At 38.7% G+C, this 21,181-nt stretch overlaps 1 protein-coding gene across 2 annotated transcripts in view; it reads right to left on the bottom strand.

Annotated features, from left to right (window-relative positions):
- Positions 1-21,181, bottom strand: part of LOC119697926 (ubiquitin-conjugating enzyme E2 E2) — a 199,037-nt gene that overhangs the window by 9,876 nt on the left and 167,980 nt on the right. For both annotated transcript variants that reach the window (XM_038129309.1, XM_038129308.1), the window contains exon 5: positions 12,850-12,997. In XM_038129309.1, coding sequence (XP_037985237.1) covers positions 12,850-12,997 — 148 coding nt within the window. The remainder of the gene's footprint in view (positions 1-12,849; positions 12,998-21,181) is intronic.

Below are 21,181 nucleotides of genomic sequence, written 5' to 3'. Positions count from 1 at the left end.
TCAAATTTAAATCCAAACCTCATTATTAATTTGTCAAATTTAAATCCAAAACTGCTATTAAGAATCCCATAAAACTGTCAAAAGGATACAAGAGGCCTTTATTTACAAAAGGCAGGGTTAGTGAAGATTTTTATCCCTTCTAAAGGCCTACTAAAGGAAACTCTTTCATAGCCCAAGGCCTGAAATCCCTTGGCAGGTTGAACATCCATTGGAACAGGAATAGGAACTTAGGTGTGCCTTGCATGAGCACACCTCTTACTGTTACCCAATAACACAAAAAGCAGTCGGGCCTCTCCCTTCCCTACCTATACAGGTAATGACTCAGGAATCAGCAGGTGAGTGAGAAAATGACCCCATTTTAGCAACCAACTGGACTATCCACTTCTAGATTAACTTCAGAACATGAATATAATTAGGCCTAATTATGAACAGCTTCTAATAGGACTGGAAGGAAAAAACAGGTTAAACAAAATGAGTAGCACTCATCATGTACGCAAGTTTTATTCCTGGATTAGTTGCAATGAAGTTACATGGCAACGCTGAAAAAAAGATTGATATTTTACAGCAAATTTGTGATATTTTACAGCAATAATTTCTTATTTAGTAACAGTTATGGAAATCTTATAGTTCCTACCTGAGGGGTCATATTGACTCCAGTGGCATGCCTGACTAAATGATCACTTTGCAAAATGATTTCAGGCATTGGCATAAAGAGTTCTGAGATTGAGCTGTAGAAAAAAGCTACGCAAGGTAGAGATGAAAAAGACACAGAAGGTCATTAAGGAATTCCTTCTGCTAGTACAATATTATGTCTTACAGTAAGTTCTACTTTCATGCCACTTTATACAGCCACTTTATCTAATCAATATTATAAAAACCCAAGCAACGAGGATTCCAGCCCCTGAGAATTTTCTGAAATCAAATTCATTTTTGAGTTGTAAATGCTCCACTCCATAGAAGGGCCTTTTTCTAAGCCTTGTACAGATGGAAAATTCTACAACAATTCACTAATCAAAGCTCTACTTCTGTATCCCACATGAATATGAAATCTTACAATACAGCCCATCCTTAAATTTGGGACAATTGCACCATATATTTTGGTATTTAAGTAGCTGTCTACAACGCCAACTAACGCACCTGAACTTAATTTGCTGTGAAAATAGGGATTCTGAAACCCACACTGCATATAATTTGTTTTATTTGTTGCCTTTGATAGATCTGCAAAACTGTAAAAAACAAACAACCGTTTCCTCCTCCCCTGCTGAATAAAGTAGAAAATTAGCCATGCAAAATACGAGAGACATGTCTTGCAGCGGTGTAAATCATCTCTGAAGGTAGAATCTGAATGACTCAGGAATACTAATTTCTGAAATCTTATGCAAGAAAGTGAGAGACTAAATGATTTAATAGCTAACATATCCAGGCTTATAAATTTTGCTTTTCAGGACTGACTCTACATTCTTACTGGGAATCTGTTAGCCAAATGTAGCAGGCTTCCTTTCAGGAGCTTCAAGAATGTGGAGCATTCTATGGTGAAACAAAAATAACTGTATTTTAGGAACAGGAAAAATCAGTCTTAAAAATAGTTGTGCTAATTAGGGTCCTGAGGGTGGTTCTTAGGCAGTTGGAAACGTATGGCAAGAAATTTCAAAATCTGTCCTTGCCTCCACATTAAAAAAGGTACACGGGGGAAGAGAAAATCAACAAACACACAAAATAAACCCCCACTTAGAAAAATGGAACAAAGTCTAAATGAAAAATCTGGAGTATAAAAGCTCAGCAGGACTGATGCCAGTTTACTCCATCTGAGATTTGAGTTATTTTTACTGACTGGGAATAATGCATATTAGATTAAAATATTGTGAAATTAGAATGTGATGTCTAAATTTATTGATTTTTCTAGTCTTTTTAAACACATGCAGTTATATTAGTGAGAAAAACGTATTCAGTAGAATGGGTTAAGCCTGCAAGTGATGTAGCTACTTCATAAAAAAAAAGAAAATATTCCAATGTGATTAAAGACATGTCTGTATTGGCAGACAAAACCTGCACAAAACAAAGGAAGTGTATTTAATGACTATAAAATATCAGAGTGTATTTTAAAAGGCAGTTAATTTTTTACCTCAGAACTCACTGAAATGAAGCTAGAAATCTGTATTTTATATGTGAGAAATAACAAAGAGCTTTATTTAAATACTTCACATTGTTAAACATTTAATGTTGATGACTTATTTTGGTCTTGGTTCACACAAAGATTTATTATGTGTATGCACTAGAGTACCTGTCTTCTCTCTGAGCTAATGGCATAGGAAACCTCCACTGGTAGTATTTTAAATTAGACATGTTTATTGGAAAGAAAATGAATTGTAACCTTTTGTATTTGTAGCATCCATCACTCATGCATTTTCTCAAGGACTTTTAATTTAATGATGGTTGAGCCTAAGCTTAAAGAAACTCTGTGCAGAAACTTCTTGAGCAGAAATCAACCAACTTTTAAAAGCCTGGTATGTATATTTATAATATAGCTTTTATAAGTTTCATGTAAAAAACCCAAACCCAAAAGCGAGGTGTATATTTTTCCAGCTTTACTTCCATTTTGTGATAAGACTGTATTTTAGATGTTCTAGAAACCCTTTCTGAGGAATAATAAAAATGAGGAACAGTTAAGTGTTGCGACAACTCTTTTTTCTTACGAGTGCCAGTTACATCCCTTTACATTTATTTCTTGACACAGATGTACAAAGCCTCTTTACTGATTTAGATTTTAGTCAAGCTCTGATTTAATCAGATGACATTTAATAAACTGATGGTTGGGTATTATTATGTCTGAAGTTCAATTTTTCTCACATCTCCTAAAGCAAAAACAAATTAGGAGCAGAAACATTATTGAAAAGGACAAGAAATCATTAACAGCATGGTCAAAGCTTTTCCATTTAAGGAATGGTTGAAATCCAAGGTGATTTCTTCGAGATGTAAAAAATCCACAGAATAAGATGTGACAGGTAATTTGGTAAAGAGGATTAAAAAAGAAAAAAAGTGGTCTTGTTTATCTTTTCCATGGCAAGAAAGGAACACAAACAAAACCCCACCATATTTAGCAGAAGTTAAAAGAAGGAGATGCTTCATACATCAAATTGTTCAGCACACACAAAAAGCATAGTGCAGGAATACTAGAAGGTGATTTAGGAAACTCAAAAAATAATTAGATAACTTGGTAGCCATGCACCACCTGTGCTACCATTGCAAAGGCATGAAGGTCATGCTTCAGCACATAATCTGTTAGCTGTGGCTAAGAGGGAATTTCCTCTCCTGTGTATTACTGTGTGAGTAAAGTGCTTTGAGGGATTTTTACACCTCTCTGAACCACTGAGGGATGAGCAGTTGCAGGCAATGTACCTGACTCAATGAGTAGCACTGGTCTTCTGCTAGAGAGTGACTGTACTCCTTCTACTCATTATTCTTTGCAGAGTTCCAGACACATCAGAAAAAAAAAGGAACAGGGTAAGTGTGTGTGTGACTGGCATCTGGAGCTATAGCTAATGACAGCATCATGCCTTGGATACCCCAAAATCCAGATTTTACTTTTAAAAGTAGTCTCTATCATTCACTTTCTAAATTATATAAACTCACCAATTTTCTCATGTAAATATTTCCAGACACTTTTCAGAAAAAAACAATAATTATTTAAACAGACTGTAGACTTCTGAAACCATAATGGGGGGTTTAAAACAAAGTATTTCTAAACAATCTTACTTCTATAGTTGTGTTAATCTTTTTAATGAAGTCTTGTGAGCTTTGAATAGCCTAAATCTAAACACACTAAAAGCCTCTATGCTCACAAATAATGGTCTTCTACCCATAAGGTGTTGTCAAAGTGCAACTGAAAAGAGCAATGATTTAGGCCAACATCAATAGTAATCCTGATCCAAGCCTCCTCCCCCTGCACACATAATTAGGAGATATTCCAAGACATATTTTCCTGAGAACTACTAAAGAGATGACAGTTCACAAATGTTTTCCCTGCTGTTATAATAATCCCCACAGTTATGAGTTCATGTTGAGGGGACTTAGTCAACTGATAAGAACAAATCTTGTAACAGTTTCATCAGCTTTTCATGGCAAAGGAAATTAATTCTATTTCAATGCATATCTATATGCAATTTTCATAATGTGCTGCTGCATTTCTTGCATTTACATCTGTTTAATACCATGTTCATAGAGCACATCCACAGAGTTTAAGATATATAGGTGTATGTCTGCAAACATTTAAAGACCAGATGTATAGCAAGTCTCTTCCTGGCAGTGCTGAGAGGCTCCTAGTGAGACTTCAGATGTGTAAATCCCATAGGAAGTACTGAAAACCCTGCCAGCTGTCAGCCAGCAGCTTTAGGTGCCTAAATGCCTTTAACATATTGGTACTGTGTGTTCAGCTCAGAATATGAGAAGCTGTAAGTGATTCAAACTATAGAACAGAAGTTAGTATTGTATGCACACTAGAACATAACTGGTGTAGCACAGTATCTTTTAAACGGAATGGAAAGAGAAAGCACTGATGAGCTTCAAAAGCACTGATGAGCATGAATTTTTAAATATCAGGTCTAGATTCTGTGATATGATCAGTCCAAATATGTACATTTACCCATGTAGCAGGTTCTGCAGAACGGGGAGGGGAACACACAGTATTTATAGACACACAAGTACTTTCTTGCAAAAAAAACTTTGTCGCAATTGATGGGATCTCTTTGCTCATGTTCTTCCCAAGGCAGCCCCACCTTTGAAGAAGTCATTCTGCACTCAGAGCAGAACAAACCCCATCAGTTTTATGCTGCACTTTCCTTTCATGCTCCCTTAGGACAACTTCTTAGGATGGCCTTTATGCCAAACACCCATTTGCTCTGCTCCCCATCCAACAGCACCGAGGCACCAGAGCAACCCCACACTGCGCTTTGTCTTTGCTGAGCCAGAGCCTCCTGAGCAACCTCATCTCGTCTGGAGACAACTCACATCAGAGAAGTAAAAAGGAACAGAAAGGTCATGTTGCAACTCCAAACAAACCAAAAACCATTACTCCCTGAACTGATTCCTGGCTGCTTTAACTTTCATTTACTCTGTGTGACTTGTTGCCATGCTTGAGTGACATGGCGTAGAGTATTTTCCTGCTTCAGATACAAAGAAAGCATTTTCCATTGTGCTGAAACAGCCCAGAAACCTGCCCACTTCCTGACAGAGTACACTATACACACTCTGAAGAGAAGGGAAAAAAACAGCTCCAAGCTAAAGAATATAAATAACCTCAGAAAACAGAGCTATTTCATTGTTTACATGACCCTCTGCTGCTTACAAAAAGGATATATGGGAAAATGAGATTGTTTTGTTGTATGTCCGATAGCACTGTGTTGTGACATTGCACCTGGTAGCCTGTGGGTGCCAGGAGAGAATCAAAGTAGCAGGGCTTAGCCAGCCTCATAAAATTGGACAAACTAATATTGTTTTACCAACTGAAAAGTATTTCAGTTATTTTCCAGAATATTCATCACATTTGACAAATCTACTCAAATATGGATTAGTAAAGAATGAGTATTTATAATTTTAATGAGTACTTATAAGGAGTGCTTAATGTTTTACTATCTTCTATATGTCTTGACAAAAATGTTCAAAAAGGAAACAAAATTTCACTAGAAACCACAACAGCATGTACTTGGGCAGAGGAAAGCCCAAGAGTCCTTTTTGATAAACTGAACAAGCTGATAAGATGTTAAACGAAAAAGAAAAAATTCAGATTGGATTCTGAAGCACTTTCTGATAGTAGCAAAACATGCAGATTATGGCTTTAAGAAAAAAAATTACAAGAATGAGGAGAATGAGAAGTGGCTCATCCCTTGAACTTGCTGTCATCCAGAGTTTCTAAATTCACTTCACAACTGGGGGTGAGGGGAAAAGAAGGAATGATAACTGGGAAGTCTAAAACATTGCAGAAGGAACACCTGATGTGAACCAGCACTGACAGAAAGCAGTCTCTGCTATGGGGAAGCACCAGACGAGGAGGAACATGGGACATGCTTCCTGCTAGATTGAGATCTATGGAATAATGAAGAGAAATGAAGATACATCCAGGCTGCTGAGTGGTGAGGAGCACAGACCTGTTGTTCATTACCTAGGGCTGGGTAGCTATTTTAAAGTTGGAACATGGAAGCCAAATAGCAGAGCTGTGACCACAAGTCAGCCAAATTCCCACTCAGAGCCAAATGCTCCAGCATGGAACAGATTTTATTATTACAGCTATGTTACATTTTCCTTTATTAAGCTGCCTTGGATTTATTTTAAACTTTGTTTTTGGACGGGAAAGCGTTTTCAAGTATCACAGTAATTCTGAAAATAGATCTTTTTTATTGATACAGTGGACATCTATTAGTGTATTAAAATGCATGCTGATATGGCTTCGGCTTTACTGGCTGAAGAAGCAGAGCTAATCCTGTGGAACCTGATGCATTCACATACACTTGGTTTTTAAGTGGCTGTGGCAATTCTGGCTCTTGGTGCCCCTGTGCCAGAGATGATCAGCCCAAAGCAGTGTCAGGAGCGTGGAGTGTGTCAGTAGGCATCAAAGACTGGCAGCCTCACTCCAGCTCCTGGTGGGAGAGGCATTTTCCTGAGAGGGTTTAAGTGAACCTACTCCCCTTTGTCTGGGGTGTGCAGAAGACAATTCCATGGGTGTTGTAGTGTATATTGGGTAGTCCAGGCATTTCTGTCAATACCTTATGCAAATTTGTAGAGATTCTGGAATTGCTACAAACAAACATTCATATGAAGCTTAAGTTTCCCATATACCAACACAAATTCAAAATGTGGAGGTGCTCAAAGCTTTCCAGATATCAGATCTATCCATGTTGCACTTAGAGATATGAATCCTGTCTGGAGCAATTCCAACAGCTAGATTTGGGATGGCTACTGAAGGCAAAATTGCCGCAGGACAGGGCAGTGGCATTGCAGCAGGACACCAACTTCCCTCCAAAAATGTATACTGCTGCCTGAAAGGGAAATGGGCAGAGAAATCACTAATTCAGTTCCCTCCTTTGCATGTTGTCTGACTTAAATCTCCCCACCTACTCGTGTTTTGCAGAGGTTCTGGTAACAGCAGCAATTCCAGCAGCTTTGTAGCAGGGCAAATACCATTCAGGCTTTTAGGGCTTTTAAGATTATGTTGAAAAATCACTCTCTAAAGTGCTGTTTTAGATCCCATTGAGGATCAAAGATATGCATTAAATTACGCTATTGAATCCTTTTCAGGAAAAGATGACAGAGCTGGGATTTTATACCCTCAGCAACAAGAGTAGTGAACCTTGCACACCCTTAGGAAAATGGTAAGGGGTGAAAAAAAAGGAAAAAGAAAAAAGAAAAAAAGGAAAAAGAATAATGTAGTAACTGAATCCCACCTCCAAATTGTCTTAAATACCAGAACCTTCATGCAGGTGTATGTAAGGGTGTTAATACCTTTTGGCAGACCTAAATCATGCCAAACCACATGGATAACTTGTAATTGCCACAGAAAAAGAACAATAGCATGTTATCCAAAATTGCTTATTATACCTACTCTGTGATAAAAACAACAGGTTTCTAGGGAAGATAAAGGCAAAATGTAAGGATGACTCATATGAATAAAGCTTAAAAGCATGTCTGGTGTCCCTTAGCGAGACATGTAAAGATCCCCATAACCTGAGGATCTTTGACTTTGCTTATCTATGCTTAGATAAATGTAAGTCATTAAAATGCACAGCCACATTACTTCATGTGGGCTAACAAAGTACAAAACCATCCAGTAAATTCATGATTCATGGCAGTACTTGTAAAAAACAGCAGATCTACTTGTAACCAGGGTACAATATATTTGAAAGCCACAATGTACGCTGCAGAGTTTTTTAACATAAATAGTCTACTTTTCAGATGTGCTGTGCAACTGCAACTACTATAAAAATTGATGGGTCTCACATCGAAGTAATGGTAGTGGTGCTACTTGTCCAAAGTAATGTAGTGCTACTCATTTACTCTCAAAAGTACATTTATTGTGAGGACATGCATGCTTCAAACTACATTCACAGCAAACTTTACAGGCAACACTAAACAAACTGCCTCACACTTTCTGGGGAGTTTAAAAGGTGGTAACCAGACAAGCATCTTTACACTGACAATATGTCACTGAAGCATCTGAGAGGAGAACAACCAACTCGACTAATGCTGACCCCAGTGAAGTGGGTACTGCAGGCAGTTTTTTGCATATATCCTTTGCCAGACGTTAATGCAGAGGTTTCGCCCTTTCTAGCAAAAGCTTTTTCTTTCTTTTGCTCATCCTTTCTTCTTTTTCCCTTTTTCCTCTTTCCTTTTCCTCTTTTCCTTTCTCCACCATTTCACTCAATTGGGTTAAAAAGCAGACAAACTGTGAAAATGACAGGGCTAAGACAGAAATAACCTTCAGTGGGGCTGCCAAGGGAGATAGGCACATCCAACACTGAGCAGTAAATATTTCCACCCGGATGACGGTGATGATGAGCAGGTTAGGCTGTCTAGCTGTGCCTCATGCCCCAGTGAACTCCAAGAGTCAGGAGCATTTAGGAGGGATGGGTGCAGTGAGGATGAGCAGGGAAACAGAGAGCCTCTCTTACAGAAGGAGGCTCACAGACACAAGTCTGGTAGTGTGCATCAAGGGAAGAGGTTAGTTCTTAATTAGTACACCAGGAGTGAAAACCAGAAAAATGGTCACTTAAGGTATAGGACGAGTCTTGCTTAAAAACAAGTGGGTATAAAAGGCCTGTGAGTCAGTTCAGGTTAGGAATCAGGCAGAGGTTTCTAAAGAGCAAAGCAAGTGAGGCTCTGTAGAGCCCTTCAGCAGTTACTTTGGCTACAGCTGCCATCCAAATGCTCAGCCTAATGTTTGTGGGAAAGCAATATCGTGGCTGGCCACATCTCAGTCTGCCACTCTGTGTGCACCCCCTGGCACATCCCCAATGCAGGAGCTCGCAGAGGAGCACGGCTGCCACGCAGGGAAGAGGGCCAGGAGCAGCAGCAAAGCACTTGCTTCCAGAATGTCAACTGAGGGATAAAAATCACCACTGACTGTGGAACTTGCACGTGGGGAAAATGGTAAGGAGCCAGAGCCAGAGGATGACACCAGAAAGGAAGAGGCTGGTGTGAGGGAGTGGTAGGCTTTGTTCTGATGTTCTAATCAAGGCTTAGCTGTGTGTTATTAAGCAGACATGATTCCATGTTAAGACTGTTCAGGCATTGTGGTTAATCAGGCCAGCCAAGTTCAGATTTTGAATGTGAAGAAGGAAGCCATGCAAAGAAAAGTGTTGCTGTGTTACAATTTATTTTCTCTGAAGCATTTGCAAATGATATTTTTCCTGAGGTTCAAGAACCTTTGGCAGGGCCAGGATGGCAATGATCAACTGAGAAAAATAAACATTCTAACCCAGATCAGCATCACCAGCTCTGTAACTATAAAAAAGAATTAATTTGCTTAGCACTTCAAACTCAGTAAAACACAAAACCTCAATGGCCATCTGCACTTGAAGGCTCTTCGGATTAAGGCAGTGTGGAAATTTACACTCCCCAGGCTCCGCTTGAACATTTAAAGTATAGTTGACTTTTAGTCCAAGCAAGACAGGTTTTTGTAACTTAATATATTTTCAAAGTGGGGAGCGTCCACACATGGAGTTACTCTGCAGTAACTAACTGCCCACACAGGCCAGCCCTAGCAGCTAACACTGGAAGGAGGCATTTTCAGCACTCAAGCACAGAGCCTATAAACATTTACTCACTCACTCACTCACTCACTCACTCACTCACTCACTCTGTTTGATGCAGGTGAAGGTATCTATCAGGTTTTGTGGGGTTGCTCATGCACATGCCAAAGTATTTACAAGACTGGAACCCTGATTTTTAGAAAGGGATGTGGGTTACTGCCTTGAGTACCACCTCAAAGGAAAATACTAATGCCTGGACTAGGCTAGTGTATCCCACCATCTCTCCCATCTCTCCGATACCTTTGGCTCTCTCGCATTCCCAGAAAATGCACATGTGTTCAGTCAGACACAAACCCTACAGCACCCCTTCCCCCCATGGAAAAGTCAGCCAGCTGTTACAAAATTCAGACCTTTCATTAACACACTTTAGTGGCTGATACTGCCAAGCAAAACAGAGACAATTAATAACAATCAGGACTGAAGGGTCTGAGACAGCTTATGAGTAAAGGATTGTATTAGCTGTTTAAAAAGGACAAACTTGCTCCTGCCTGGAGTGATAGGGAACAAAGGGCGGTGATGTATAACCAGGGAGGGAAGAGACTCTCTCCGTGGCTTTTGTAGATTACTGTGTGAATGACAGGAGCGGCAGGAGCAAATACCTCTTTTCATTTGCTCAGCCTGCTGGAGAAGAATAGCAGCGCTTGCCAATGAAGCTGCAGCTGTGCTTCAGCGTCGTTTAATCACTGGGTATGACTGAGGGTAAATTAGCTGCCATTCTTACTCCTATTTGTTGTTCTAATGAAGATTTGCATAAATGTAAGAGTAGGGGGTAACTGATACTTGATTCTTTGCTTCAGAGGCCAGGGTGGAAGACTTGCCCATCCTGCATGTTTATGTTTGTGGGAGAGTCAATGTTGCTTTTCCATTTGACCTGATCTGCTTCTGGCTGATGAATGGTGAAAAAAGAGTTCAAAGTTGCTTATCAAATCGACACCCCTGTTGTGCTTCTGCCTTTAGAAAGGGGCAGACTAGTTAGATGAAGAGAGGACTGAGGGATTAGAAAATTACTCCCAGCTGTAAAAAATATATATGCATGTTTCTGCAGCTACTTATGTGTATATATATGTGATATACTTCAATGGCACAGATATCAGTGACATATCTTTCTATCCATCCATCCATCCATCCATCCATCCATCCATCCATCCATCTGATGGTAAATAACCAATATTTTTTTAATGATAAAATATTAGAAAAAAATTATTTTAGACAATATGATGGAAAGTAAGGACTTGTAAATTTCTGCAAGCCTTCTGTTGTACATCAATAACATTCAAAGTTCACTTTTAAATAAAAGAATGTCCAACACAAAACAGGCAATTACCAAAGAAGGTGAAAATGACTCAGGACTTCAAAAATATGTGCCACCAGTGCCTTGTGAAATTGGGATACAAATTAAGAAATTGTATTAATTCATCAAAAAAAAAAAAAAAAGGGGCGGGGGGAATTTTACCATGAAGCAGTAAAAAAATCCAAAACTACTTCATAATTAAAGAGAAGATTTGAAAATGAAACGTCATCAAATTGCTTTATTTACTGTGGTCAAGACAATGCCTATTGCTGCGAATGGAAAGAGGCTAAATAGAAGAAATTCCCAGTTTTGGTATGTTAACTTGCTGTACATGGTAATACGGTATGGATAATTGTTTTCAGTATTCCTCTTACACATTTGATATGCTAAAACTGTAAAACTGTTGTTTGACAGCGTCTATAAGGATTTAAGATTGAGAAGGCATAAGTAGTGAATTTCTAAATTTCAAATCTCTGCTGGAAACTGTCCAGCTTTCAAGATGACTGTATCCCTCCAAAGAGAGTATCTGTATCCCTACGAGAGAGCATGTATTCACTGCCTGTTTCTCAATCCCTACACAGCTTTGCAGTCTCTAGCTCTTTACCTGGTCTCTAAGACACATGAGCAAATATTAATTTGGTTTTTGTACACTTCTGTCATCTATCTGCCTGACTGCCTACAGACATTTCTGCATATTTTTGGCCAAACACTAACAGAAATCAATCTTTCAGAGAGAGACCTTAGCAGAGAGCATTCAATCCACCTGAAATAAATGTGCCTAAAATGGTAACACTCTATCACTCCACCTCTCAGCTGAAAGGAACACCACAGGTTTCAGTGTTCTATACAGCAACAAACCCACATGAAAATAAAAGCAGTCAATCACATTTTTGCCTGGTCTCACCCTATTTTGAGTTTTGAAATACTTCAATACTCTATTACAGCTTTTGATTCAGCCCCTGATTATGCCAGAATCTCACATTCTCCCCTTTTCAAAGCCATTTTTGGCCCTTTGGGCAAATAAAAAAAATTATTGAAGTGTATAATAAAAACAAACCAGCAACAACCCTCATGACATATAAACAGATCACAAAATTTTTCTTCAATGATTCTTTAGTAATTTCTATACATTATGGTTTTCCAAGGCCACAGTCAGAATTATGTGTTGGTAAATAGGGTAAGAGAAAGTGGAAATTACAGATCTAGTGGTCAATGGCATAAAACAAATCTAAAAGAGCTGAGGGGAGAGGTTAAGTGCTATGCTAGTTAATAAGAATGACAGCTTGCTTTGAATACTCATGCTGGCTGTCCAAGATATTGAATAAACCTCATTTAAACTAATTTTCATTATTTGTAGAGTCTGCGTTAGGCATCTATCATTGTCCGTGCTATTAATATTCTTTTCAGAGACCACATTATCAGCATATTTAAATGAAAGCTTTCCTTTTCAATATTTATTAACTCATTAATATTTCTTGGTGGTAATATCCTGGTTGTAATATCCAAATTATGCATACTAAGGTATTTTCTACTGATCAGACTTTCTATATTAAAAAAAAAAAATTCTCCAGTACTAAAACTGCACTTGAGCTTCTGAAATTCTGCTTTCTTTTTATACTATTTGTATGAATAGCATCTAAAATTTACATTTTTGTGTTTTCTTCAGTAGGTACCAGTAAACCAGAGCACTGACCAGATATTACCGAGCTGACCAAATGTGAATGACAAATGAATGAGGATATGAAAGTTAATTCGTCTTACCGGGGTTACAGTCTGTGAGGAGGGAGCAGATGGAGAGGAGAACTTTAGAAATGGTTAACGCTGGACTCCAGTTGTCTTTTAAAATGTCCAGGCAGATGACGCCTTGGCTGTTAATGTTACAGTGGTAGATCCTTGTCCGGAACGTTACCTGGAAAGGACAGTGTGTCTCAGTTCAACAGCGTTCAAGCCAGGAATTACACAATTATTAAGCAATGAAAAACCATAGGAACAAACATTCTGCTTTCCAGGCTGCTACTCTGCTACTGATGGTTAAAGACTGGGCAAGACAAAATAAAGGAAATAAACTCTGCCTCTTGCAACTATGGCCAGCAGTGAAACTGGTTTGTGCAGGCTGAGAATGGGACACATTTCCGGAGCTTCCCCTGCCTTGGTCTTATCTATCTCATTATATTGTATACAGAAAAAAAAAAAAAAAAAAAAAAAAAAAGCAAAAAGCAGTTCCAGCCCCTAATCCGGACAATGTTCATAACTCAGGTCCACAGCTCTTTCACACTTTGAACAAAGCCAGAACAAGACAGATTCTTCTACTGTCTTCATCTGTTCATCATTTGACACAATAGATTAAGCTGTAAAAAAAATGCAGAGGCATCACAGCAGTGACTCTTAAAAAAATTGAAGTGAAACATTTTGGAGAAAGGCTGCACAAATAAAATACTTTTATTTCCAAATTTTAGGTTACATTTTTATCAGTAGAATTGTTTACAAACACCTTTTAGGGTTTTTTAGTAGTTTATTTTGATGATGTTTGTATCTATTTTATATGGTCTTCCAGGTGATCCCATAGGTAACAAATCAAGAAAATTATTTTAGACCAGAATAATGTCCTCCTCCTTTAGGGTGAAGACACAGGTTTTTTATTTTAAAAGAAGCTCAGCTAGAAATGTTCACTTCGTAGTTCAGAATGAATACTGGGGCTACTGGATAAGAAGGGACAATGTGAAAAAAAACACCTCTGGAGGTCATCAAGGACTAATTTCTCCATCAGTTCTACCCAAATGACAAGTCCTACCAGACAGTTTCAATGACATGTTCCTAAAATCTAAAATTAAGACGTAGAACTTCAGACATCTACCTCACCAGCAACAGCCCTGCCAGGAGAGGGGCTGGGCAGGCAGGAGACAACAGCAGGCAAAGCACTCCCTGACTCAGGGGAGCTGTGCTCTTCACTCCTCTGGGACACTGCTAATGTAAGCTGGGAGTGCCTACAAACCCTTCCACAGATAAACCCCTGTCTGGAGAGCAATGCAAACTGGTGACAGGCAGGCTCCTCTTCTGATTTTCTTCAATATCAGAGATCTCAGTGATCTGAGTGGGACTATCAGGCCATTCAGCAAGCAGAAGAGAGAATACAAATGAAATAATGTAGTTCCTGGTTTACTTCTATGAAAAATAATGATAGAAATCATTCTCTAGCACTCTGAAAAATTCTGCCCCTTTGGATTGAATCAAGAAGCTTTGGCAAAATAATGGAAAGAAAAGATAGTAGATTTATGGTGTTAAAACATTGCATTCAACAATAAATACTTTTCTTTAAAGTACTTTTCCACACATATCTGGAAAAATGCTTTGGAGCCCATTGTCATGCACCAGTGAGTTCTGTACCAATGAACCCTACTAAGCAAGTTCATCAGTTTTTAAATGCTTCTATATCTAAAGGTATTGCTAATTAATTGAATAATTTGACACTTTGCCACTCCATACTTGTAGGTTCTTTCATTTTTCCCCTTCACTTGCAGTTTTGTTTACTGTTTTCCAGCCTAAGTGCTTCACTTCTGGGACTTCTATGAGAATTTAAAATATTTCTGGTGCAGTGATCACAATTAATCCAAATGCTATAGCCAGATGATCTATTTTCTCCCCCTCATTAGAAGCCCAAGCACACTCAGCATTTGGAGGGAAGGAAGTCTTCTATGAGATCAAGTTATTTATTTAAATAACTATAATTTGGTGATAAAATTAAATGTCTGTCTACAAAGGGAACATATTTTGAACAAGGAAGGCTACCAATGCACAAAAACCATAAACTACCTAACACAAACTGCATGTCAAAAGTGCCCAGAAAGGGAGATGGTGTGGAGGACCATCCTGTGAATTGTAGGTGCTCATTAATTCCCCAGGTAGATTAACTCCAGGAACTCTTATACTGCAGTTAGAAGTGAATCAGTGACTGTTCCCTAGCAGGATGTCCCAGGACTCAGGCAAACACCTGCTTAATTTTAAGCATTGTATGCTAACTTTTCAGAACACCGCTGAAATAAAGCCTATGCTTAAGTATTTTACCTCAACAAAGGTGCTTCCCTGTACTTCCACAATGAAAAATTTGAGGACTTCATTCAGTGACATCTAAATATACCGAGTAATAAGATTTGTATGGTCTCACTGAATGTGGGGGAAGCACTGAATGCATTGCACAGATTAAATTATACCCTCTAAAATATTTATAGACAGGTCAGTCCGAGCTTGTAACCTGCTTCAGAGAAGGTCATCGATTTGAGTGTGTATTTTAAGTGTAACTGTTTTGCCTCCAGCAGAGAGGACAGACACTGCCGCATGTTCCCCTGCCTCAGCTGCTTCTGAAGCACTGAAGCAAGGACATCGGGAATTTGGCAGGATTCAGAGCCACTGAGATGAATGGAGGTAGTTCATGTCTTTCATGAACTGTTCAACACTCCACTGCCATCTCAGGCTACCTGGTGGATAAATGTATGTGGGACTACACCTGTTTGCAGTTGGAAGGCTGTTTTTAGAAAATGCTTAGACCTGAAATATAGCATTTTTTCACTATGAGTACATATTAAACCTGTGAGATTGAGGAAGGCAAGATAAGGCTTGCTGCTTACCACTGACAATGTCACCAACGTCACCTAAGACAGGCAAGCATTTAAATATTTAAATATCAATGTATTAGTTATTTTATAATGACAATATATTATACTTTATTAATTAATTTCAATATTGAAAAATCAATTCAATTAATTAATGAAAATATTCACAGTGTTTAGAATTGCAGAAGAAGCAATGACAGCATTAATACACTGGAATTAATTACAGCCTTGATACCCTGGAAACTGTGGCCTGAAGGCTGCAGGTAACAGAGTTCTCACCCCGAGGCAGCAGAGTACAAATGGGATGACACATTGCTTTCCTCATCCATGTATTGCCTCAAGTTGCTGATAATGTGGGAAATGCTGAGATGTAACTTTCTGCATGTTGTGCTTACCATACCTACATGATAAGGTTATGCAGGGTCCTCCTATGCTATGTGTAGAGAGAAACCATGTGTTAATACCTTTTCAGGAGAACTGCATTTTCTTTACTATGGTCATATTTTTACCTTTGATGTCACTTAAATGTTTCCTTTAAATGCTGGACTCTGATTCCATTTATCCCCTAATGAAAACACCTAAACAACCCCATGCGGGGGCTCTAAGGAGGGTGTGGGTGTGCAGGCAAAGTCACCTTCAGACAATTAAATGGTAGAGGAGAAATTTATGGATTTTCTTGAACCATAAGTGCTCCCTATGGATTTATTATCTTTCATTCTGGAATTTAAAAAGCATACCTAATTTTTGTTGAATAAAAGTATAGGTCAGGAAAATGCAAATTACAGGAAATAAGGAAAAATGAGACTACCTTCTGAAAACTGTGAGTACTACAAACAAACTTCCAAAAGGTAATGATAAGGAATTTATTGTCAATCAAATTTTATTCAATCAGTGTTGGAAGTAAACAATAATAACCTCATCTGTCATCTACTGCTGAATGCCAAACATGTCAAGCTATGTCTGGCTGTTCATTGAGTAAGTTCTAGGACTGAAGAAAGACTGTTTCTAAAACTTGGGAAGAGGAAACTAAGATGGATTTCAGTTGAGTGATTGGAGGCAACTAGTTGAAGGCAAGATAAATAATTTCTGGATCTCAGAGTGATTTTGAACACCAGTTTTCCAGCATGATGCAGTCTTAAAATAACTTACTATCTCTTTTTTGCATGGAGGTCTAAACACAACATTCACTAAGGTGCCTGGTACATCATCTCACACACTTTCAGACTTCACTGAATTCAGTTGCAATCTTCTTCAAAAACATATCAGGAGGAAGAAATGATTCCCTAGTTTTACAAATTACATGCAAGGGCTTACAGTGTGCCCTCAGGGTTTGCTTTCATCAGCCTGTTTGGGTTCAAACCCTCACCTCCTGCTTCTCAGTCACTGGAGCCTAGTGACTGTGTAGGGAGAGAGGAAAAATTCCCAGAGCCAGCCAGAAAATAAACAAAAACAATCTCCTTTTGCTCAGCTAACACTGCAAGCAGAGTTGAGATCCCAGGGCTCTCATTCCCGTGATTTTGGGAAGTTCCTTTCAAGAACTTTCATTTCTTACAAGGATGGAATCCTGCATGCCTGCTTGAGATGAAATTTCTGTCTTCCTCAAATATTCCCCAAGAGTGCTCCTTTAATAAAACTGCAGTGGCACTACCTGAAGTGGAAGAAGTTGTACTGCATACAGAAAAGGTTATATATATATATATATATACATACACATATATAAAATATGATGCCATTTATGATGACGGTCATAGAGCTCAGGAGAGAGTAAGTTGTTCCCATCTCAGTTTGTCAGACTTTATGAGCAATACATTTGTCCACTCAGAGAAAATAAAAACAAGATCGAGCCTACACTCTTCAGTCATATGAGAAAAATAAAACAACCTAAATGAAAAGTGTATATAGCTCTGAATGACACAACGTACATACAATAACCTTTATATTAATTAGAACCCTTTAATTTCTTACAGAGTGCACTTCATTTATCATTGAGCACTGAGGTTGCCTTTCTAAGACAGGGTGGACTATTTCCAGTTTGTTAGAACGGATCTGTAGCATGCACATGAACAATTGTTGAGATACTTAATGATTTATCACAAAAGGTGTGTAAAAAATGACTGGCCATATGATGCTACTATTTAAGAGTACATTTTTAAGTTTACAGCAAGAAATGAACTTCATCCAGTTCTCAAAACACTTGATTACATCTAATTTTTACTTGGTAAAAAACAAATAAAATTTATTTTATTGAAGGAAAATACATGGTATCTGCATTAGCAGGAAATAATAAACTGCAATTACATTTGCTTGACCTACAGAGAAGTCTGATGTGCAAACTGTGCTCTGCTCCTTTGGTGAAATGCACTATCCAAGACATCAGTAGCCAAAAGTGGTAACAATTTAAATGGATATAATAGCATCCACATGAGTTCACCTTTAATATTACTGAAAATGAATCAGTATGCAATGTGAGTAATTATTAATTATATTCATTGTAATTATGAAGCTGAGTAACTACTCACACTGTCTCACTGAACAGTGTTGCAGGGGAAAAAATGGAATAAGCACAGCAGCACTAAGCATCTATATTATATAAATGCACTAATTTTGCACACAGATTTAACAGCAGGAAAAATAAAAAGGGACGTTGATAATCTTTGATGTGTCCAAGAGAGAAAAAAAAATTCCAAACAGTGCAAAGTTTTCTGAAAACAAAGGAAGAGAAGGAGAGGACAAGTGAAATGGATTACTGTTTGGGTTAGGGATGTTCAGAATAGAAACAAGATGGTAATATCCCAAGCATCAAAAGCTTTCTCTGACAAAGTCACTATGAGTTTTTATAAAATTATTTTCATATAATCAGCATAATCTTTCTTACAATTAGTAGTTCCTTATGGAAAGTCAGCAAAAAAAAAGTTATTTTATAAGAGAGTGAGTTTTTTTTTTTAAGATTTACTGGCCATTTAACTTTTATAAAATAAAACCTCCCTTTTGAAGTCCAAAGCATGCAGGCTGTACTGTCCTAGGTTTACAACTCTCTCAGTTCACCTCAGTGCTCTGGGCAGGAGACTTTATTCCTAGACTTTATTCTAAGAAACAGGGGCCTCTTCCTCCTCACCCAATTCCAACAGCCATTGAGTATTTAGGTACTCCATACGTAAGAAGTCCTAGACAGAAGGACTTCAAAACTAGTAGTTTTTTGTCCTGATCAGTCCATCTGCTCTCATTTTATAGTAATGATGTGCAAAAAATTCTTTCTCTCACATCTGTGTATATTTATCTGTGTGTGTGCAAAAGAGGACAAGAAACAACATTGACATATTATGTATTTTTAGATCACATGGATTTTATGCAGTAGTAAAACATGCTTGATACAGCAGAATTATGTAGCTTCTGAAATTTTCAACAGACAAATTGTCTTCTGAAAACATATTTGACAAGCAATATGAAAACCAATGCTGTGAGGCAGAAGATATTCCCCATACAACGCCTCTACAGGCCTTTTTAAAGAGCTTCGTGTACTGGGTATTCACAGGAAATTGGAAGAAATTATAAACCACCTAAGTCTTGGTAAGGAAAACAGGAGGAATTTAGTCAGATAGAGCTGTTTGCATCAAGATTAAATAAATCAATAGAAACTACTGATATAAATTAGTGTATTGTAAACAAAGTGAATAAGGAGGCTATTCATTAGAAGAATCATTGGCAATTCAATTTGCCAATTACTAAAAGAATTATCAGATAAATGAACTGAAAGGAAATCTCAGAGATTTCCATGGTGTTGCCTTATCACATACATATTTTACATTCAATCACAATAAAACATCGTTATTGATTCTCTCCTCAGTCTAACATATTTCTGCTCACATCTATGTTCTCCACTTTAAAACTCTCATTCTGTCATTTTAAGAGACATTACACTTTCTTAAGCAGGGTTTGAGCTGTCCAGAGCCCTGTACCACTGCATGCTGGTTCAGCATCACCTGAAGGCATCACAGACTCACAGAACGGTTTGGGTTGGAAGAGACCTTGAAGACCACCCTGTGTCAACCCTCCTGCCATGGGCAGGGACACCTCTCCCTAGACCAGGCTGCTCAAAGTTCCATCCAACCTGGCCTTCAACACTTCCAGGGCAGGAACATCCCAGGGATATGACCTGTGGAACAAACTGTTTCCCTGCAGGTGGTGCAAGCATGGGAACTGCACTCTGCAGCTCACACTCCTGGAAAGAGCTGCTCCAAGAAAGGCAGGATTGGGGCTGATCCTGCTGCCTCTGACAATGGCCTGCTGGTGGTAGGTTGTCCATTTCTCCCTCTCAAAGACTCCCCTGCATCTGATTTCTGCCTGCAAACACCCAACGACTTCACTTGCTGGGAAAACCTGCCAACTCCATTTATCGTCATGGATGAAGGATTCCCGGGCTGCTCCCAGCAAGAAGATGCAAATGGAAAGGCTGGGCCAGGAGAACAAGGGAGCGCGGAGGCACAGCGAAGGGGCCGCGGGAGGCAGCGCGGTGGGAACGCGCCGGGTGAGGCACCGCCACACCATCGGGAGGAGGAGGAGGACGGGGAGGGCAGAAGGCAGCTGAAAAAAGCTGTGAGCAGCACAGCACGGCACTGAGAGCTAATAGGATGTGACAGAGGCTATGAGAGAAGTATGACGAGGCAAATGAATACAAAGGATAAGGTTGACAGGAGACCATTGCGTTTGAAGGCTACCCTTATGATGGCAATATCTGCGAAGGGGGGCTAGAGGAGGCAGACTGAAGCCTGGCCTGCATCAGGGTAGCAGAGATGGTAAAAAAGGGGTCAGTCAAATGGGCTGTACTTACGGAGTTTTAGAGCTTCAAGTGTAAATTGTGTTAGTAGTGATAAATGCAATTTAAAGTGCATGTCTGCCTAGTAAGGTTCGTTTTAACAACCTAGGTTAGAAATACCAAGGAATGTTTATTTTTTTGCATCTACTCTTGTAAGCACTGTTTTTCTATTGCAGATAAAAGTGTCCTAACAGCCAATCACATATAAAACAAGTATGAACATGCAGAGTAGAAGCCAGGAACAAAAAGCATTGCCCCCTCAGACGTGAGGCTGAACTTACAAAATAGGTCAAAAGTGTCTACCACAGAAGAAGAATTCCACAAAAGGATATTTAGTGCTATATTGCAATTATGTATTAAAAAACCTGAAGAGATGTTTAATATTGCCACTAAGATCAGACTCTATAGACATTGTGCATTATATTTAAAAAGGAAAAGGGCCTCCCTTGTAGTCCAGCAGCTGATTTAAACCATCTAGGCTTTCAAGTGCTGAGAACAGTTTTTCAGTTAGTTGTTAGGCATAGGAGACTTACATAGGACTTAACAGAAAACAGAGTTTTTCTGTTATTTTAATTTTGATTTAGAGGTGATTTAGCATATTTCAGCTTTCAAGTCCTATGAACCATTTTTCAGTCAGCTGAGAATAAAGTCCCTAGCAAGATTAATTGTAGAA

The sequence above is a fragment of the Motacilla alba genome, chromosome 2 (assembly GCF_015832195.1).
Source record: "Motacilla alba alba isolate MOTALB_02 chromosome 2, Motacilla_alba_V1.0_pri, whole genome shotgun sequence".
NCBI lineage: Eukaryota > Metazoa > Chordata > Aves > Passeriformes > Motacillidae > Motacilla > Motacilla alba.
This window is presented reverse-complemented; position numbering and strand designations above follow the sequence as displayed.